Consider the following 15318-nt stretch of genomic DNA (forward strand, 5'->3'; position numbering starts at 1 on the left):
TAGTCACCACAGTCCGGCGCCTGATCGGGTACACAGAGGGAGAATTCAGAATGTCCAATTCACCTAACAGCACGTCTTTCGGGACTTGTGGGAGGAAACTGGAGCACCCGGAGGAAACCCACGCAGACGAGGGGAGACGTGCAGACTCCACACAGACAGTGACCCGAGCTGGGAATCAAACCCGGGTCCCTTGTGCTGTGAGGCAGTAGTGCTAACCACTGTATCCCCTGATACCCTCACATTTGCGAGACCAATTACATTGTGAATGCAGTGAGCTCGCACTGGCCAGTTAGACCAAGTTAAATATCTGATTTTGATTGATTTTTGATTTGATTTATTGTCAAATGTACCGAAGTACAGTGAAAAGTATTTTTCTGCGGCCGAGGAATGTACACAGTACGTACATAGTAGACACAAGAATAATCAACAGGGAACATGAACAAATGGTTCATTGACAAAACCGTGATTGGTTACAATGCGGAACAAGGGGCCAAACAAAGCAAATACATGAGCAAGAGCAGCTTAGGGCGTTGTGAATAGTGTTCTTACAGGGAACAGATCAGTCCGAGGGGGAGTCGTTGAGGAGTCTTGTAGCTGTGGGGAAGAAGCTGTTCCTATGTCTGGATGTGCGAGTCTTCAGACTTCTGTACCTGCTACCTGATGGAAGGGTCCGGAAGAAGGCAATGCCTGGGTGGGAGGGGTCTCTGATAATGCTGTCTGCCTTCCTGAGGCAGCGAGAGATGTACACAGAATCAGTGTGAGGGTGGCATGTTTGTGTGATGCGTTGGGCTGAGTTCACCACACTCTAGTTTCTTGCGATGTGTGCAGCTCCAACAATACTCAAGAAGCTTGATGCAGGGGCACCACTAGCGCAGTGGTTAACACTGCTGCCTCACGGTGCCAAGGTCCCAGGTTTGATCCCGTGCACATTCTCCCCGTGTCTGCGTGGGTTTCACCCCCACAACCCAAAGATGTGGAGGGTACGTGGATTGGCCACACTAAATTGTCCCTTATTTGGAAAAAATGAATCGGGTACTCTAAATTTAAAAGAAAAAGAAGCTGGACACCATGCAGGACAAAGCAGCCCTGCTTAATTTGCACCCCACGAACATTCACTCCCTCGACCACTGACTCTTAGTAGCAGCCGTGTGTACCAGCTACTAGATGCACTTTTTGACAGCACTTTCCAAACCCACTACCAGTTAGAGGAACAAAGGTGGCAGAAACATGGGAACACCACTCTCCAAACTTACCATCCTGACTTGGAAATATATCGCCGTTCCTTCACTGTTACTGGGTCAAAATCCTGGAATTCCTTCCTAACACCACTGGGCTGCCAATAGTTTAAGAAAGCAGCTCCCCACCACCTTCTCAAGGGAAATTAGGGATGGTCAAATAAATGCTGGCCAACCTTTTTTTAAAAATAAATTTAGAGTACCTAATTCTTTTTTTTTTCCAATTAAGGGGCAATTTAGTGTGGCCAATCCACCTAGCCCGCACGTTTTTGGGTCGTGGGGGCAAAACTCACAGAAACACGGAGAATGTGCAAACCCCACACGGACAGTGACCCAGAGCCATGGTTGAACCTGGGACCTCGGCGCCGTGAGGCAACACAGCTAACCCACTGCGCCACCGTGCTGGCCAACCTGGTGATACATAGATACGTAGAAGATAGGAGGAGGCCTTTTGGCCCTTTGAGCCGGCTCCGCCATTCATCATGATCATGGCTGATCATCCAGTTCAATAGCCTAATCCTGCTTTCTCCCCAGAGCCTTTGATCCCATTCTCCCCAAGTGCTATATCTAACCCCCTCTTGAATATATTCAAAGTTTTAGCATCAACTACTTCCTGTGGCAATGAATTCCGCAGGCTCACCACTCTTTGGGTGAAGAAATGTCTCCTTATCTCTGTCCGAAATGGTTTACCTTGAATCCTCAGACTGTGACCCCTGGTTCTGGACACGTCCATCATTGGTAACATCTTCCCTGCATCTACCCTGTCCAGTCCTGTTAGAATTTTATAAATCTCTGAGATCCCCCCCTCATTCTTCTGAACTCCAGCGAGAACAATCCTAACCTAGACAATCTCCTCATATGACAGTCCCGCCATCCCTGGAATCAGTCTGGTAAACCTTCGCTGCACTCCCTCGAGAGCAAGAACATCCTTCCTCAGAGAAGGAGACCAAAACTGCCCACAATACTCCAGGTGTGGCCTCACCAAGGCCCTGTACAATTGCTGCAACACATCCCTGCTTCTATACTCGAAATCTCTCTCAGTGATATCCACATCTCATGAATGAATAAAAATCTACGAGAACAAGCCTATTTTTTTTCAATTGGAGATTTATTTCAGAGTTGCACACTGATTATATCTATCTATGGAGGGTTAAGGTGTCATTTATAGAGCAGTAAATGTCTGGTTCCAGAAGTTAACAATGTCGTAGCGAAGCCTTTGCTTGACAGAGTTCATGCCAATGTCCTTGTTGATTTCCAGATACTGGGTGTACATCGTTGTGTAAGGGATCCATGGGGTGGGCACTTTAGATTCACCCCTACTAGGATCACTGAAAGACAAAACAGACTCGGTCACTGATGGTTAAATTCACTCTGAGCCACTCGTGTTTATACGGTGCCTTTCATCATCTCAGAAACACCCCAGTGCACTTCAAATAATGCTTTGTACATTACATAGAACATAGAACATAGAAAATACAGCACAGAACAGGCCCTTCGGCCCACGATGTTGTGCCGAACCTTTGTCCTAGATTAATCATAGATTATCATTGAATTTACAGTGCAGGAGGCCATTCGGCCCTTTGAGTCTGCACCGGCTCTTGGAAAGAGCACCCTACCCAAACTCAACACCTTCACCCAACACCAAGGGCAATTTGGACATTAAGGGCAATTTATCATTGGCCAATTCACCTAACCTGCACATCTTTGGATTGTGGGAGGAAACCGGAGCACCCGGAGGAAACCCACGCAGACACGGGGAGGACGTGCAGACTCCGCACAGTCAGTGACCCAAGCCGGAATCGAACCTGGGACCCTGGAGCTGTGAAGCAATTGTGCTATCCACAATGCTACCGTGCTGCCCTTGAGAACAAATAAATCTACACTATATCATTTAACCGTAATCCATGTACCTATCCAATAGCTGCTTGAAGGTCCCTAATGTTTCCGACTCAACTACTTCCACAGGCAGTGCATTCCATGCCCCCACTACTCTCTGGGTAAAGAACCTACCTCTGATATCCCTCCTATATCTTCCACCTTTCACCTTAAATTTATGTCCCCTTGTAATGGTTTGTTCCACCCGGGGAAAAAGTCTCTGACTGTCTACTCTATCTATTCCCCTGATCACCTTATAAACCTCTATCAAGTCGCCCCTCATCCTTCTCCGTTCTAATGAGAAAAGGCCTAGCACCCTCAACCTTTCCTCGTAAGACCTACTCTCCATTCCAGGCAACATCCTGGTAAATCTTCTTTGCACCTTTTCCAAAGCTTCCACATCCTTCCTAAAATGAGGCGACCAGAACTGTACACAGTACTCCAAATGTGGCCTTACCAAAGTTTTGTACAGCTGCATCATCACCTCACGGCTCTTAAATTCAATCCCTCTGTTAATGAACGCGAGCACACCATAGGCCTTCTTCACAGCTCTATCCACTTGAGTGGCAACTTTCAAAGATGTATGAACATAGACCCCAAGATCTCTCTGCTCCTCCACATTGCCAAGAACTCTACCGTTAACCCTGTATTCCGCATTCATATTTGTCCTTCCAAAATGGACAACCTCACACTTTTCAGGGTTAAACTCCATCTGCCACTTCTCAGCCCAGCTCTGCATCCTATCTATGTATCTTTGCAGCCGACAACAGCCCTCCTTACTATCCACAACTCCACCAATCTTCGTATCATCTGCAAATTTACTGACCCACCCTTCAACTCCCTCATCCAAGTCATTAATGAAAATCACAAACAGCAGAGGACCCAGAACTGATCCCTGCGGTACGCCACTGGTAACTGGGATCCAGGCTGAATATTTGCCATCCACCACCACTCTCTGACTTCTATCGGTTAGCCAGTTCGTTATCCAACTGGCCAAATTTCCCACTATCCCATGCCTCCTTACTTTCTGCATAAGCCTACCATGGGGAACTTTATCAAATGCCTTACTAAAATCCATGTACACTACATCCACTGCTTTACCTTCATCCACATGCTTGGTCACCTCCTCAAAGAATTCAATAAGATTTGTAAGGCAAGACCTACCCCTCACAAATCCGTGCTGACTATCCCTAATCAAGCAGTGTCTTTCCAGATGCTCAGAAATCCTATCCTTCAGTACCCTTTCCATTACTTTGCCTACCACCGAAGTAAGACTAACTGGCCTGTAATTCCCAGGGTTATCCCTAGTCCCTTTTTTGAACAGGGGCACGACATTCGCCACTCTCCAATCCCCTGGTACCACCCCTGTTGACAGTGAGGACGAAAAGATCATTGCCAACGGCTCTGCAATTTCATCTCTTGCTTCCCATAGAATCCTTGGATATATCCCGTCAGGCCCGGGGGACTTGTCTATCCTCAAGTTTTTCAAAATGCCCAACACATCTTCCTTCCTAACAAGTATTTCCTCGAGCTTACCAATCTGTTTCACACTGTCCTCTCCAACAATATCGCCCCTCTCATTTGTAAATACAGAAGAAAAGTACTCGTTCAAGACCTCTCCTATCTCTTCAGACTCAATACACAATCTCCCGCTACTGTCCTTGATCGGACCTACCCTCGCTCTAGTCATTCTCATATTTCTCACATATGTGTAAAAGGCCTTGGGGTTTTCCTTGATCCTACCCGCCAAAGATTGTTCATGCCCTCTCTTAGCTCTCCTAATCCCTTTCTTCAGTTCCCTCCTGGCTATCTTGTATCCCTCCAATGCCCTGTCTGAACCTTGTTTCCTCAGCCTTACATAAGTCACCTTTTTCCTCTTAACAAGACATTCAACCTCTCTTGTCAACCATGGTTCCCTCACTCGACCATCTCTTCCCTGCCTGACAGGGACATACATATCAAGGACACGTAGCACCTGTTCCTTGAACAAGTTACACATTTCATTTGTGTCCTTCCCTGCCAGCCTATGTTCCCAACTTATGCACTTCAATTCTTGTCTGACAACATCGTATTTACCCTTCCCCCAATTGTAAACCTTGCCCTGTTGCACGTACCTATCCCTCTCCATTACTAAAGTGAAAGTCACTTTACATAGGCAAATAAGTGCAGTGGCCATTCTGTGAACAGCAAGATACCACAACTACTGTTTGTGGCGGAAGATAGGGCAATGGCCAGTGGAATGTCCTGTTAGGTGATATTAAATGTTGCATCCTGGAGTAAAGCAACTCCAACAGTGCAGCACTCCTTCAGAACGGCACAGACATGTGTGTCTGGGCCTTCAACCCACAACCTTCTAACTCAAAAGTGCAACTAATTCGGACAAGCCGAGACCCAAACGAAGAAGTTATTGGACCGGCCCTGCCTAATGGTCAGTGAGTGGAAGCCTGGGGGTTATCCTCACTTCCAGGAATGAAAATGAAATGAAAATCACTTATTGTCACAAGTAGGCTTCAAATGAAGTTACTGTGAAAAGCCCCTAGTCACCACATTCCAGCGCCTGTTCGGGGAGGCTGGTACGGGAATTGAACCCTTGCTGCTAGCCTACCATGGTCTGCTTTCAAAGCCAGCGACTTAGCCCTGTGCTAAATGGAATGGTGCATGTAGCAAATGAGACCTGCAAAACGAGAACTAAGAACGAAAGAACACTTTGTAATGTTTTCATGGGGATGTGAATGTCACTGGCAAGGCCAGCATTCGTTCCCCGTCCCTAATTGCCTTTGAACTGTGGCTGTCACTCTTCCCCAGTGTCCTCAACTTATGGGCTCAGTAACACTGCTGCTTCTCAGCGCCAGGACCCGGGTTCAATGCCAGCCTTGGGTCACTGCCTGTGTGGAGTTTGTACTTTCTCCTGGGTCTGCGTGGGTTTCCTCCGGGTGCTCCGGTTTCCTCCCACAGTCCAAAGAGGTGCAGGTTCAGTGGACTGGCCATGCTAAATTGCCCCTTAGTGTCCAAAAGGTTAGGTGGGGTTACGAGGATAGGATGAGGGCGTGGCCCTAGGTAGGGAGCTCTTTCAGGGGGTTGGTGCAGACTCGATGGGCAGAATGGCCTCCTTCAGCACTGAAGGGATCCTAAGATTCTGGAGACTGAGCGTAACAGTCCAGGTTGCACACACCCGGGGCAGTATTGAGAGTGTTGCACTGTCTTTAGCATGAAACATTAAACTGAGTTTCATCTGCTCTCTCAAGTGGATATGAAGGATCCCGTGGCACTATTTTGACAAAGTGTAGGGGAGATCCCCGGTGTCCTGGACCAATACCACAAAAATAGATTTATCTGGTTATTAAACTGGCTGTGCACAAATTAGATGCTGCATTTACCACATAACTAAAGTATTTTATTGGCCCTAAAGTGTTTGCGAGCATCCTAAAGATGCTGCAGAAATACAAATCTTTTGTTATTTTATTTCCTTACCCAGTTTGAGCAAAGTTGGTCCAGTATGCGATTATATATCTTGAAACATCCCTGTCCCTTGGTCGGTATCCAAGTGGAGTAGCAAACGGTTTGCCAAAGACGTACTGGAGGTCATCCGCGTGATCAGCTCCCATCCATCTGGGATATATAGGAGCGCGGGAGGGATAGGAAAACAAGTAGCTGAATGTCTTGGCTCCCCTGTGAAGAAAGGAGTGTGGAAAGGGAGGAGAAGAGGTGACAGGGTGAGAAAATGTAAGCACAGTTCAAAAATACGCAAGGTGCCATGGGAGTGTCCCTTTAAGAAATGTTTTTGTCTTAACTTTAGAGGGCACGGTAGCACAGTGGGTAGCACAGTTGCTGCACAGCTCCAGGGTCCAGGTTCGATTCCCGGCTTGGGTCACTGTCTGTGCAGAGTCTGCACGTTATCCCCGTGTCTGCGTGGGTTTCCTCCGGGTGCTCCGGTTTCCTCCCACAGTCCAAAGATGTGCAGGTTAGGTGGATTGGCCATGCTAAATTACCCTTAGTGACCAAAAAATGTTAGGTGGGGTTACTGGGTTACGGGGATTGGGTGGGGGTGTGGACTTGGGTAGGGTGCTCTTTCCAGGAACCGGTGCAGACTCGATGGGCCGAATGGCCTCCTTCTGCACTGTAAATTCTATGATTCGCGCTTGGCTTCAGTGATGTCATTGTGTGGGTGGAGCCTGGGTTTTTACTTTCGTTTTTGAGTTTGAACTCGTTTGTATATCACAAGTTTAAAAACTGTTTCCAGATTACTTGATAACTTGAAAATAAATAATTGCTTTCCGGAAGGAATTGAAACCCGCTGTTTTGAAAAGGAAACAATAATAATAATAATAATAATTGCTTATTGGATTGGATTTGTTTATTGTCACGTGTACCGAGGTACAGTGAAAAGTATTTTTCTGCGAGCAGCTCAACAGATCATTAAGTACATGAGAAGAAAAGGGAATAAAAGAAAATACATTATTGTCACAAGTCGGCTTTAGAGTGCACACCAGGTCTTCAGTGCTGAGCGCTGGGCCACACCTTTGAGAAGGATTTACTGGACTTCCGGTTGCGGCTATGCCTAGGTAGGTCGCACGTTTGGCAGCTCCCGCCGGGAACTGACTTTTGGGCTCTTCAGAGGGGCCCCAACGGCAATTGTTCAATGGCTTCCAGTGTGGGAAGGTGACAGCAAGGTCCCCCCGACATTATATGGATTGGACCAGGAGTGGAGCGGTTAAAAAAGTGATCTTGGGGCAGCAAAAAGTGCAAGGGAGGAAAAACAAGATGGCGGCGGGTGGAGACCAAGCAGCGTGGGCGCAGTGGTCGCAGGAGCAGCAGGGGTTTCTTAGACGCTGCTTTGAGGAGCTGAAAACCGAAATGCTGGCGCCAATGAAGGCGGCGATTGAGAAGCTAGTGGAGACCCAGAAGGCCCAAGGGACGGCGATCCGGGAGGTGCGGCAAAAAGCCTCGGAGAACGAGGACGAGATCTTGGGCCTGGCGGTGAAGGCGGAGGCACACGAGGCGCTGCACAAGAGGTGGGCAGAAAGATTTGAGGACCTGGAGAATAGGTCGAGGAAGAAGAATCTTCGGATTCTGGGTCTCCCTGAAGGAGTGGAGGGGCCCGATGCCGGGGCATATGTGAGCACGATGCTCAATTCGCTGATGGGCGCGGGAGCTTTCCCGAGGCCCCTGGAGCTGGATGGGGCTCATCGGGTCCTGGCAAGGAGACCCAAAGCCAACGAGCCACCAAGGGCTGTAGTGGTGAGGTTCCACCGCTTTATGGACAGAGAGTGTGTCCTGAGATGGGCCAAAAAAGAGCGGAGCAGCAGGTGGGAGAACACGGAGATCCGGATTTACCAGGACTGGAGTGCAGAGGTGGCTAAGAAGAGGGCTGGTTTTAACCGGGCTAAGGCGGTGCTCCATTGGAAGGGTCACGTTCCAGGATCGGCTCCACTATTTCGAAACACCTGATGAGGCATGGAGCTTTATACGGACTGAAAAGTTGGACTCAAATTGAGGGTTTGTTGTGGGGGGGTGTTTACTGTATCACGTTTAGGGAATGTTCCTTTGGTTGGGTGCTGGATGGGGATGGGTGAAGGGATTTGATGGGGAGACTGGGAGAGTGTGGGCGTCGGTGTTGGAGGGGCAGATCCCCCACGAAGGAAGAGGGGGAGTGGAGGCCCGGGGATGGGGAATTGGGGTAAGGCCGCAAAAGGAGCTGCGCCAGAGGGGGCGGGGCCGGCTCAGGAAAGCGCGGGCTTTTTCCCGCGTTAGGGAAGGACGGGGGTGGGGGCCGGGGGGGCTTGGGCGGTGCTGGAGAGGAGCGCACACTGACTGCCAGGGAGGGGGAGGGGCGATTCTCACACTGGGGGGGGGTGTCGATGGAATGGCGGGAGAGGCCGGGGTCAGCAGGAGTCAGCTGACTTACGGGAGTGTTATGGAGGGAGCAAAAGGGCTAGATGTGGATCTAGCGGGGGGAGGGGAGGGGGGGGAAGAGGGGGGGTATAGGGTTGCTGCTGCATTGGCCAAAGGGAAGCTCGAAGTAGGAGAGGTGGTCGGGGCGGGGGTCCGCCGTCTGGCGGACTGGAGGGTGCGGGCACGTGGCTGGCCTAGAAAAGGAGATGGCTAGTCGGCAGGGAGGGTGGGGGGGGGGGGGGAGGGGGGGGGGGTGAGCAGCCCCCCAATCCGGCTGATAACTTGGAATGTGAGGGGCCTGAACGGGCCGGTCAAGAGGGCCCGGGTGTTCGCGCACTTAAAGGGACTGAAGGCAGACGTGGTTATGCTCCAGGAGACACATCTGAAGGTGGCAGATCAGGTTAGGCTGAGAAAGGGATGGGTAGGGCAGGTCTTTCATTCAGGGCTGGATGCGAAGAACAGAGGGTTTGCAATACTGGGGGGGGAAGCGGGTGTCGTTCGAGGCACTGAATATTGTAGTGGATAATGGAGGTCGATATGTGATGGTGAGCGGTAGGTTGCAGGGGGTGCGGGTGGTACTGGTGAACGTATATGCCCCGAATTGGGATGATGCCGGAATTATGAAACGCATGCTGGGTCGGATTCCGGACCTGGAGGTAGGAAGCTTGATAATGGGGGGGGGATTTCAACACGGTGCTGGACCCAGCACTGGACCGTTCTAGGTCCAGGACGGGTAAGAGGTCGGCTGCGGCCAAGGTGCTCAGTGGGTTTATGGACCAGATGGGGGGAGTGGATCCATGGAGGTTTGTCAGGCCCCTGGCCAGGGAATTTTCATTCTTTTCTCATATCCATAGAGCCTACTCCCGGATAGATTTCTTTATTTTGAGTAGGGCACTAATCCCGAAAGTGGAGGGAACGGAGTACTCGGCCATAGCCATCTCAGACCACGCCCCGCACTGGGTGGAGCTGGAGTTAGGAGAGGAGAGGGACCAGCGCCCGCTGTGGCGTCTAGATGTGGGATTATTGGCGGATGAGGAGGTGGCCGGGCGGGTGCGGGGGTGCATTGAAAGATATCTGGAGGCCAATGACAACGAGGAGGTGCAGGTGGGGGTAGTCTGGGAGGCGTTGAAGGCGGTGGTCAGGGGAGAGCTAATCTCCATTAGGGCCCACAGGGAGAAGAGGGAGGGGAGGTTGGTGGGGAAATTCTAAGGGTAGACAGGAGGTATGCAGAGGCCCCCGAGGAGGGACTACTCAGGGAGCGGCGGAACCTCCAGACGGAGTTCGACCTGTTGACCACGGGGAAAGCAGAGGCACAGTGGAGGAAAGCGCAGGGGACGATGTACGAGTATGGGGAGAAGGCGAGTCGGATGCTGGCACACCAGCTTCGTAAGAGGGAGGCAGCGAGGGAGATTGGTGGAGTTAAGGATAGAGGGGGGAATAAGGTGCGGAGTGCGGTGAGAATAAACAAGGTATTTAGGGACTTCTATGGGGATCTGTACAGGTCTGAGCCCCCAGTGGGGGAGGAGGAGATGCGACAATTCCTGGATCAGCTGAGGTTCCCGAGGGTGGAGGAGCAGGAGGTGGCTGGTTTAGGGGCACCAATTGGGCTGGAGGAGCTGGTTAAAGGATTGGGGAGCATGCAGGTGGGGAAGGCCCCGGGGCCAGGTGGATTCCCGGTCGAGTTTTACAGGAAATACGTGGACCTGCTAGGCCCGTTGCTAGTGAGGACTTTCAATAAGGCAAGGGAGGGGGGGGGGGGCCTTGCCCCCGACAATGTCCGGGGCGCTGATCTCTCTGATCCTGAAGCGGGACAAGGACCCACTGCAATGTGGGTCGTATAGACCGATCTTGCTCCTCAATGTGGATGCTACGTTGCTGGCAAAAGTGCTGGCTACGAGAATTGAGGACTGTGTCCCAGGGGTGATTCATGAGGACCAGACGGGATTTGTGAAGGGCAGGCAGCTAAACATCAATGTGCAGAGGCTCCTCAATGTGATTATGATGCCCTCGGTGGAGGGAGAAGCGGAGGTAGTGGCAGCTATGGACGCGGAGAAGGCCTTCGACCGGGTGGAGTGGGAGTATCTTTGGGAAGTGTTGCGGAGGTTTGGGTTCGGGGAGGGGTTTATCAGCTGGGTCAGGTTGCTATATAGAACCCCGGTGGCGATTGTGGCTACGAATCGGCGGAGGTCGGAGTACTTTCGGCTGTACCGAGGGACGAGGCAGGGGTGCCCCCTGTCCCCCTTGTTGTTTGCATTGGCAATTGCGCCTCTGGCCATGGCACTAAGGGAGTCCAGGAAATGGAGGGGACTGGTCCGAGGGGGAGAGGAACATCGGGTGTCGCTATATGCGGACGACCTGTTGCTGTATGTGGCAGATCCAGTGGAGGGGATGGCGGAGGTCGTGCGGATCCTAAGGGAGTTTGGGGACTTCTCGGGGTATAAGTTCAATGTAGGGAAAAGTGAGCTCTTTGTGGTGCATCCAGGGGACCAGGGAAAGGGGATAGACGACCTACCGTTGAAGAGGGCGGAAAGGAGCTTTCGGTACTTAGGGATGCAGGTGGCTGGGAGTTGGGGGCCCTGCACAAACTCAATTTGACGCGGTTGGTGGAGCAGATGGAGGATTTTAAAAGATGGGATATGCTGCCACTCTCACTAGCGGGTAGGGTGCAGTCGGTTAAAATGATGGTCCTCCCGAGGTTTCTCTTTGTGTTCCAGTGCCTTCCCATTATGATTCCCAAGACCTTTTTCAAACGGGTAGGCAGGAGCATCATGGGATTTGTGTGGGCAAATAAGACCGGTGAGGGTGAAGAGGGTGTTTTTGGAGCGGAGCAGGGACAGGGAGGGCTGGCTCTGCCGAATTTGTGGCTATTATTGGGCAGCCAATGTGGCGATGATCCATAAGTGGGTAATGGAGGGAGAGGGGGCGGCGTGGAAGAGGCTAGAGATGCCGTCCTGTGTGGGCACGAGCCTGAGGGCGATGGTGACGGCACCACTGCCTCTCTCGCCGACAAGGTACACCACGTGTCTGGTGGTGGCGGCGACGTTGAAGATCTGGGGGCAGTGGGAGACGACACAAGGGCGAGGTGGGAGCCTCGGGTTGGTCCCCGATTCGGAAGAACCATCGGTTCGTCCCGGGAGGGATGGATGGGGGGTTTCGGAGTTGGCATCGGGCAGGGATTAGAAGAATGGGGGACCTGTTTATAGATGGGACGATTGTGAGCCTAGGGGCGCTGGAGGAGAAGTTTGGGTTACTCCCGGGGAATGCTTTTTGGTACATGCAAGTGAGGGCGTTTGTGAGGCGGCAGGTGAGGGAATTCCCACTGCTCCCGGCACAGGGGACTCAGGACAGGGTGATTTCGGGTGTATGGGTTGGAGAAGGCAGGGTTTCGGCGATCTACCAGGAGCTGAAAGAAGAGGAGGAGGCCTCGGTAGAGGAGTTAAAGGGCAAGTGGCGGGAGGAGATAGATGAGGGTCTGTGGGCTGATGCCCTGAGTAGGGTTAATTCTTCCTCCTCTTGCGCCAGGCTCAGCCTAATACAATTCAAGGTTATTCACAGAGCGCATATGGCAGGGGTGAGGTTGAGTAGGTTCTTTGGGGTGGAGGACAGATGTGGGAGGTGCTCGGGAAGCCCGGCGAATCACGTCCACATGTTCTTGTCGTGCCCGGCACTGGATGGGTTTTGGTGGGGTTTCGCGAGGACTATGTCCAAGGTGGTGAAAGTCCAGGTCAAGCCGAGTTGGGGGTTGGCATTATTTGGGGTATCGGACGAGCCGGGAGTGCAGGAGGCAAAAGAGGCCGGTATCCTGGCCTTTGCGTCCCTGGTAGCCCGGCGGAGGATCTTGCTATTATGGAAGGACACGAAGCCCCCCAGTGTGGAAGCCTGGATAAATGACATGGCAGGGTTCATTAAGCTGGAGAGGATAAAGTTTGCCTTACGAGGGTCTGTGCAGAGGTTCTTCAGGCGGTGGCAACCGTTCCTAGACTATCTCGTGGAGCGTTAGGAGGAGGTCAGCAGCAGCAGCAACCCAAGGGGAGGGGGGGGGGGGGGTTGTTCGGGGGGGGTCGGGGGGGGGCTTCCCTATGGGTACCTTTGAATGTCATATGGGGGGGGGGGGGGTTACTGTATATGGGGAAACCCAATGTATAAGCTTTGTATAATTTTTGACTGTTGTGTTTGTGTTTCTTTTTGTTATTGGGGGGGGGGCGGGTTTGTTAAAAATGTTGTTGGAAAATTTGAATAAACATTTTTTTTAAAAGAAAAGGATTTACTGGTTTATGGGATCTTGTTATTAAATTGGAACAGCTAAAGGGGGAATTTATTAAGGGTTATACATAGAGTACTGTAGCTGTGTGGGGTATTTATGTTTGTAGTTGATAAAAATTGTTTACTGTGTGTGTTTATAAAAATGTTAACTAAATTTGTAGAATAAACTTTTTTTTGATTAAAAGTGCTTAAGGCCTCTGTTGAATAACTCCTGAAGAGTAGGCCCGTGTGTTCATCATAACCAAAATAAATCAACAGTTGTAGGTCAGGTGAACTCCATGATATACTTTGGAGTTCTCTAAACCCTGGTCCATAACAAACGAAAATCTCAGTTCAAAACGTGCACAGGTTTCAGAATAATGTTTTATGGGGTTTATATAGAAACAGCTGCCCTAGACTGGTGTCTATGTGCACCAGGTGAATTGGCCATGCTAATATTGACCAAAAACTAGTTAGGTGGGGTTACAGGGATAGGAGCGGGGGATTGGGCCTCGGTAGGGTGGTCTATCGGAGCAAGGGCCGGTGCAGACCCGATGGGCCGAATGGCCTCCTTCTGCACTGTAGGGATTCTACGATACATGAATCATCATAGAATTCACAGTACAGAAGGAGGCCATTCGGCCCATCGAGTCTGCATCGGCTCTTGGAAAGAGCACCCTACCCAAACCCACACTCCCACCCTATCCCCATAACCCAGTAACCCCACCCAACACTAAGGGTAATTTTGGACACTAAGGGCAATTTAGCATGGCCAATCCACCTAACCTGCACATCTTTGGACTGTGGGAGGAAACCGGAGCACCCGGAGGAAACCCACGCAGACACGGGGAGAACGTGCAGACTCCGCACAGACAGTGACCCAAGCCGGGAATCGAACCTGGGACCCTGGCGCCGTGAAGCAATTGTGCTATCCACAATGCTACCGTGCTGCAGATTCTCCTAACGTATTTCATCTCAATCCGTCCTTTAATTTTGTTCTTCCTCATGTACTTACCAAGCTCCCCCCAAACAGGATGAACAGCTGCAATAGGGCCTCACCATTCCCTTCCCCTACTTCCTACTGCCGGCTATGGGGACTTTTCCAGCCAGAAACCTCCAGATGATGAGGGTAAAGATCAAGGAGACAGAGAGGGACAGTCCCAGGCTGTGTTTGTGTGAGAGCAGCACTGCTGAAAAATTGGAAGAAAAGCAATAATAACAGTTCTGAGGCAGTCATATTGGACTCCACGTAAACTCTCTCTCCACCGATGCTGCTGAGGTTTTCCAGGGTTTTCTGTTGTTTCTTGCAGCATCCAGAGTATTTCGCTTTTATAAAGGGAAGAGTCCCTGCTGTCCATTCAACTGAACCGTACAGGGAGACCCAGATGAGAAAAAAGTAGAAAATAACCTTTTTAAAAGAAACTTGAAAGAATGGCTTTCAAATAAATCAGGAGATAGAAAAGGCATGTTAAAAAAAAAGCCAATATTACAATAATCATGGGGGACTTCAATATACAGGTGGACTGGGAAAATCAGGTTGGTAGTGGATCCCAAGAAATGGAATTTGTGGAATGTCTAAGAGATGTTTTTTTGGAGCAGCTTGTGACAGAGCCTACTGGGGAACAGGCAATTCTGGATTTGGTGATGTGTAATGAGGCAGACTTGATTAGGGAACTTAAGGTGAAGGAACCCTTAGGGAGCAGTGACCACAATATGATAGATTTTACCCTGGAGTTTGAGAGGGAGCAGCTGCAATCAGATGTAACGGGATTACAATTAAATAAGGGGAACTACAAAGACATGAGGGAGGAGCTGGCCAGAGTTGATCGGAGAAGGAGCCTAGCAGGGAAGACAGTGGAACAGCAATGGCAGAGGTTTTTTGGGGTTATTCGGGAGGCACAACAGAAATTCATCCTAAGGAGGTGGAAACATGCTAAGGGGAGGACACGGCATCCATGGCTGACGAGGGATGTCAAGGACAGCATAAAGGCTAAAGAAAAAGCATACAAAATGGCGAGGATTAGTGGGAAACCAGAGGATTGGGAAGCCTTTAAAAGCGAACAGAGGACAACTA

General features: G+C 50.6%; 1 protein-coding gene across 1 annotated transcript in view; it reads right to left on the reverse strand.

The window, feature by feature from the left end:
* Positions 1 to 2324: 2324 nt before the first annotated feature.
* The window catches only part of LOC140399324 (bile salt-activated lipase-like), a 50322-nt gene continuing 37328 nt past the window's right edge, over positions 2325 to 15318 (reverse strand). The window contains exons 10-11 of the mRNA XM_072488848.1: positions 6582 to 6779; positions 2325 to 2563 (exon numbers count right to left, since the gene is read on the reverse strand). Of these exons, the coding sequence (XP_072344949.1) occupies positions 2398 to 2563; positions 6582 to 6779 (364 nt within the window). The 3' untranslated portion in view covers positions 2325 to 2397. The remainder of the gene's footprint in view (positions 2564 to 6581; positions 6780 to 15318) is intronic.

Source organism: Scyliorhinus torazame, chromosome 22 (genome assembly GCF_047496885.1).
Source record: "Scyliorhinus torazame isolate Kashiwa2021f chromosome 22, sScyTor2.1, whole genome shotgun sequence".
NCBI lineage: Eukaryota > Metazoa > Chordata > Chondrichthyes > Carcharhiniformes > Scyliorhinidae > Scyliorhinus > Scyliorhinus torazame.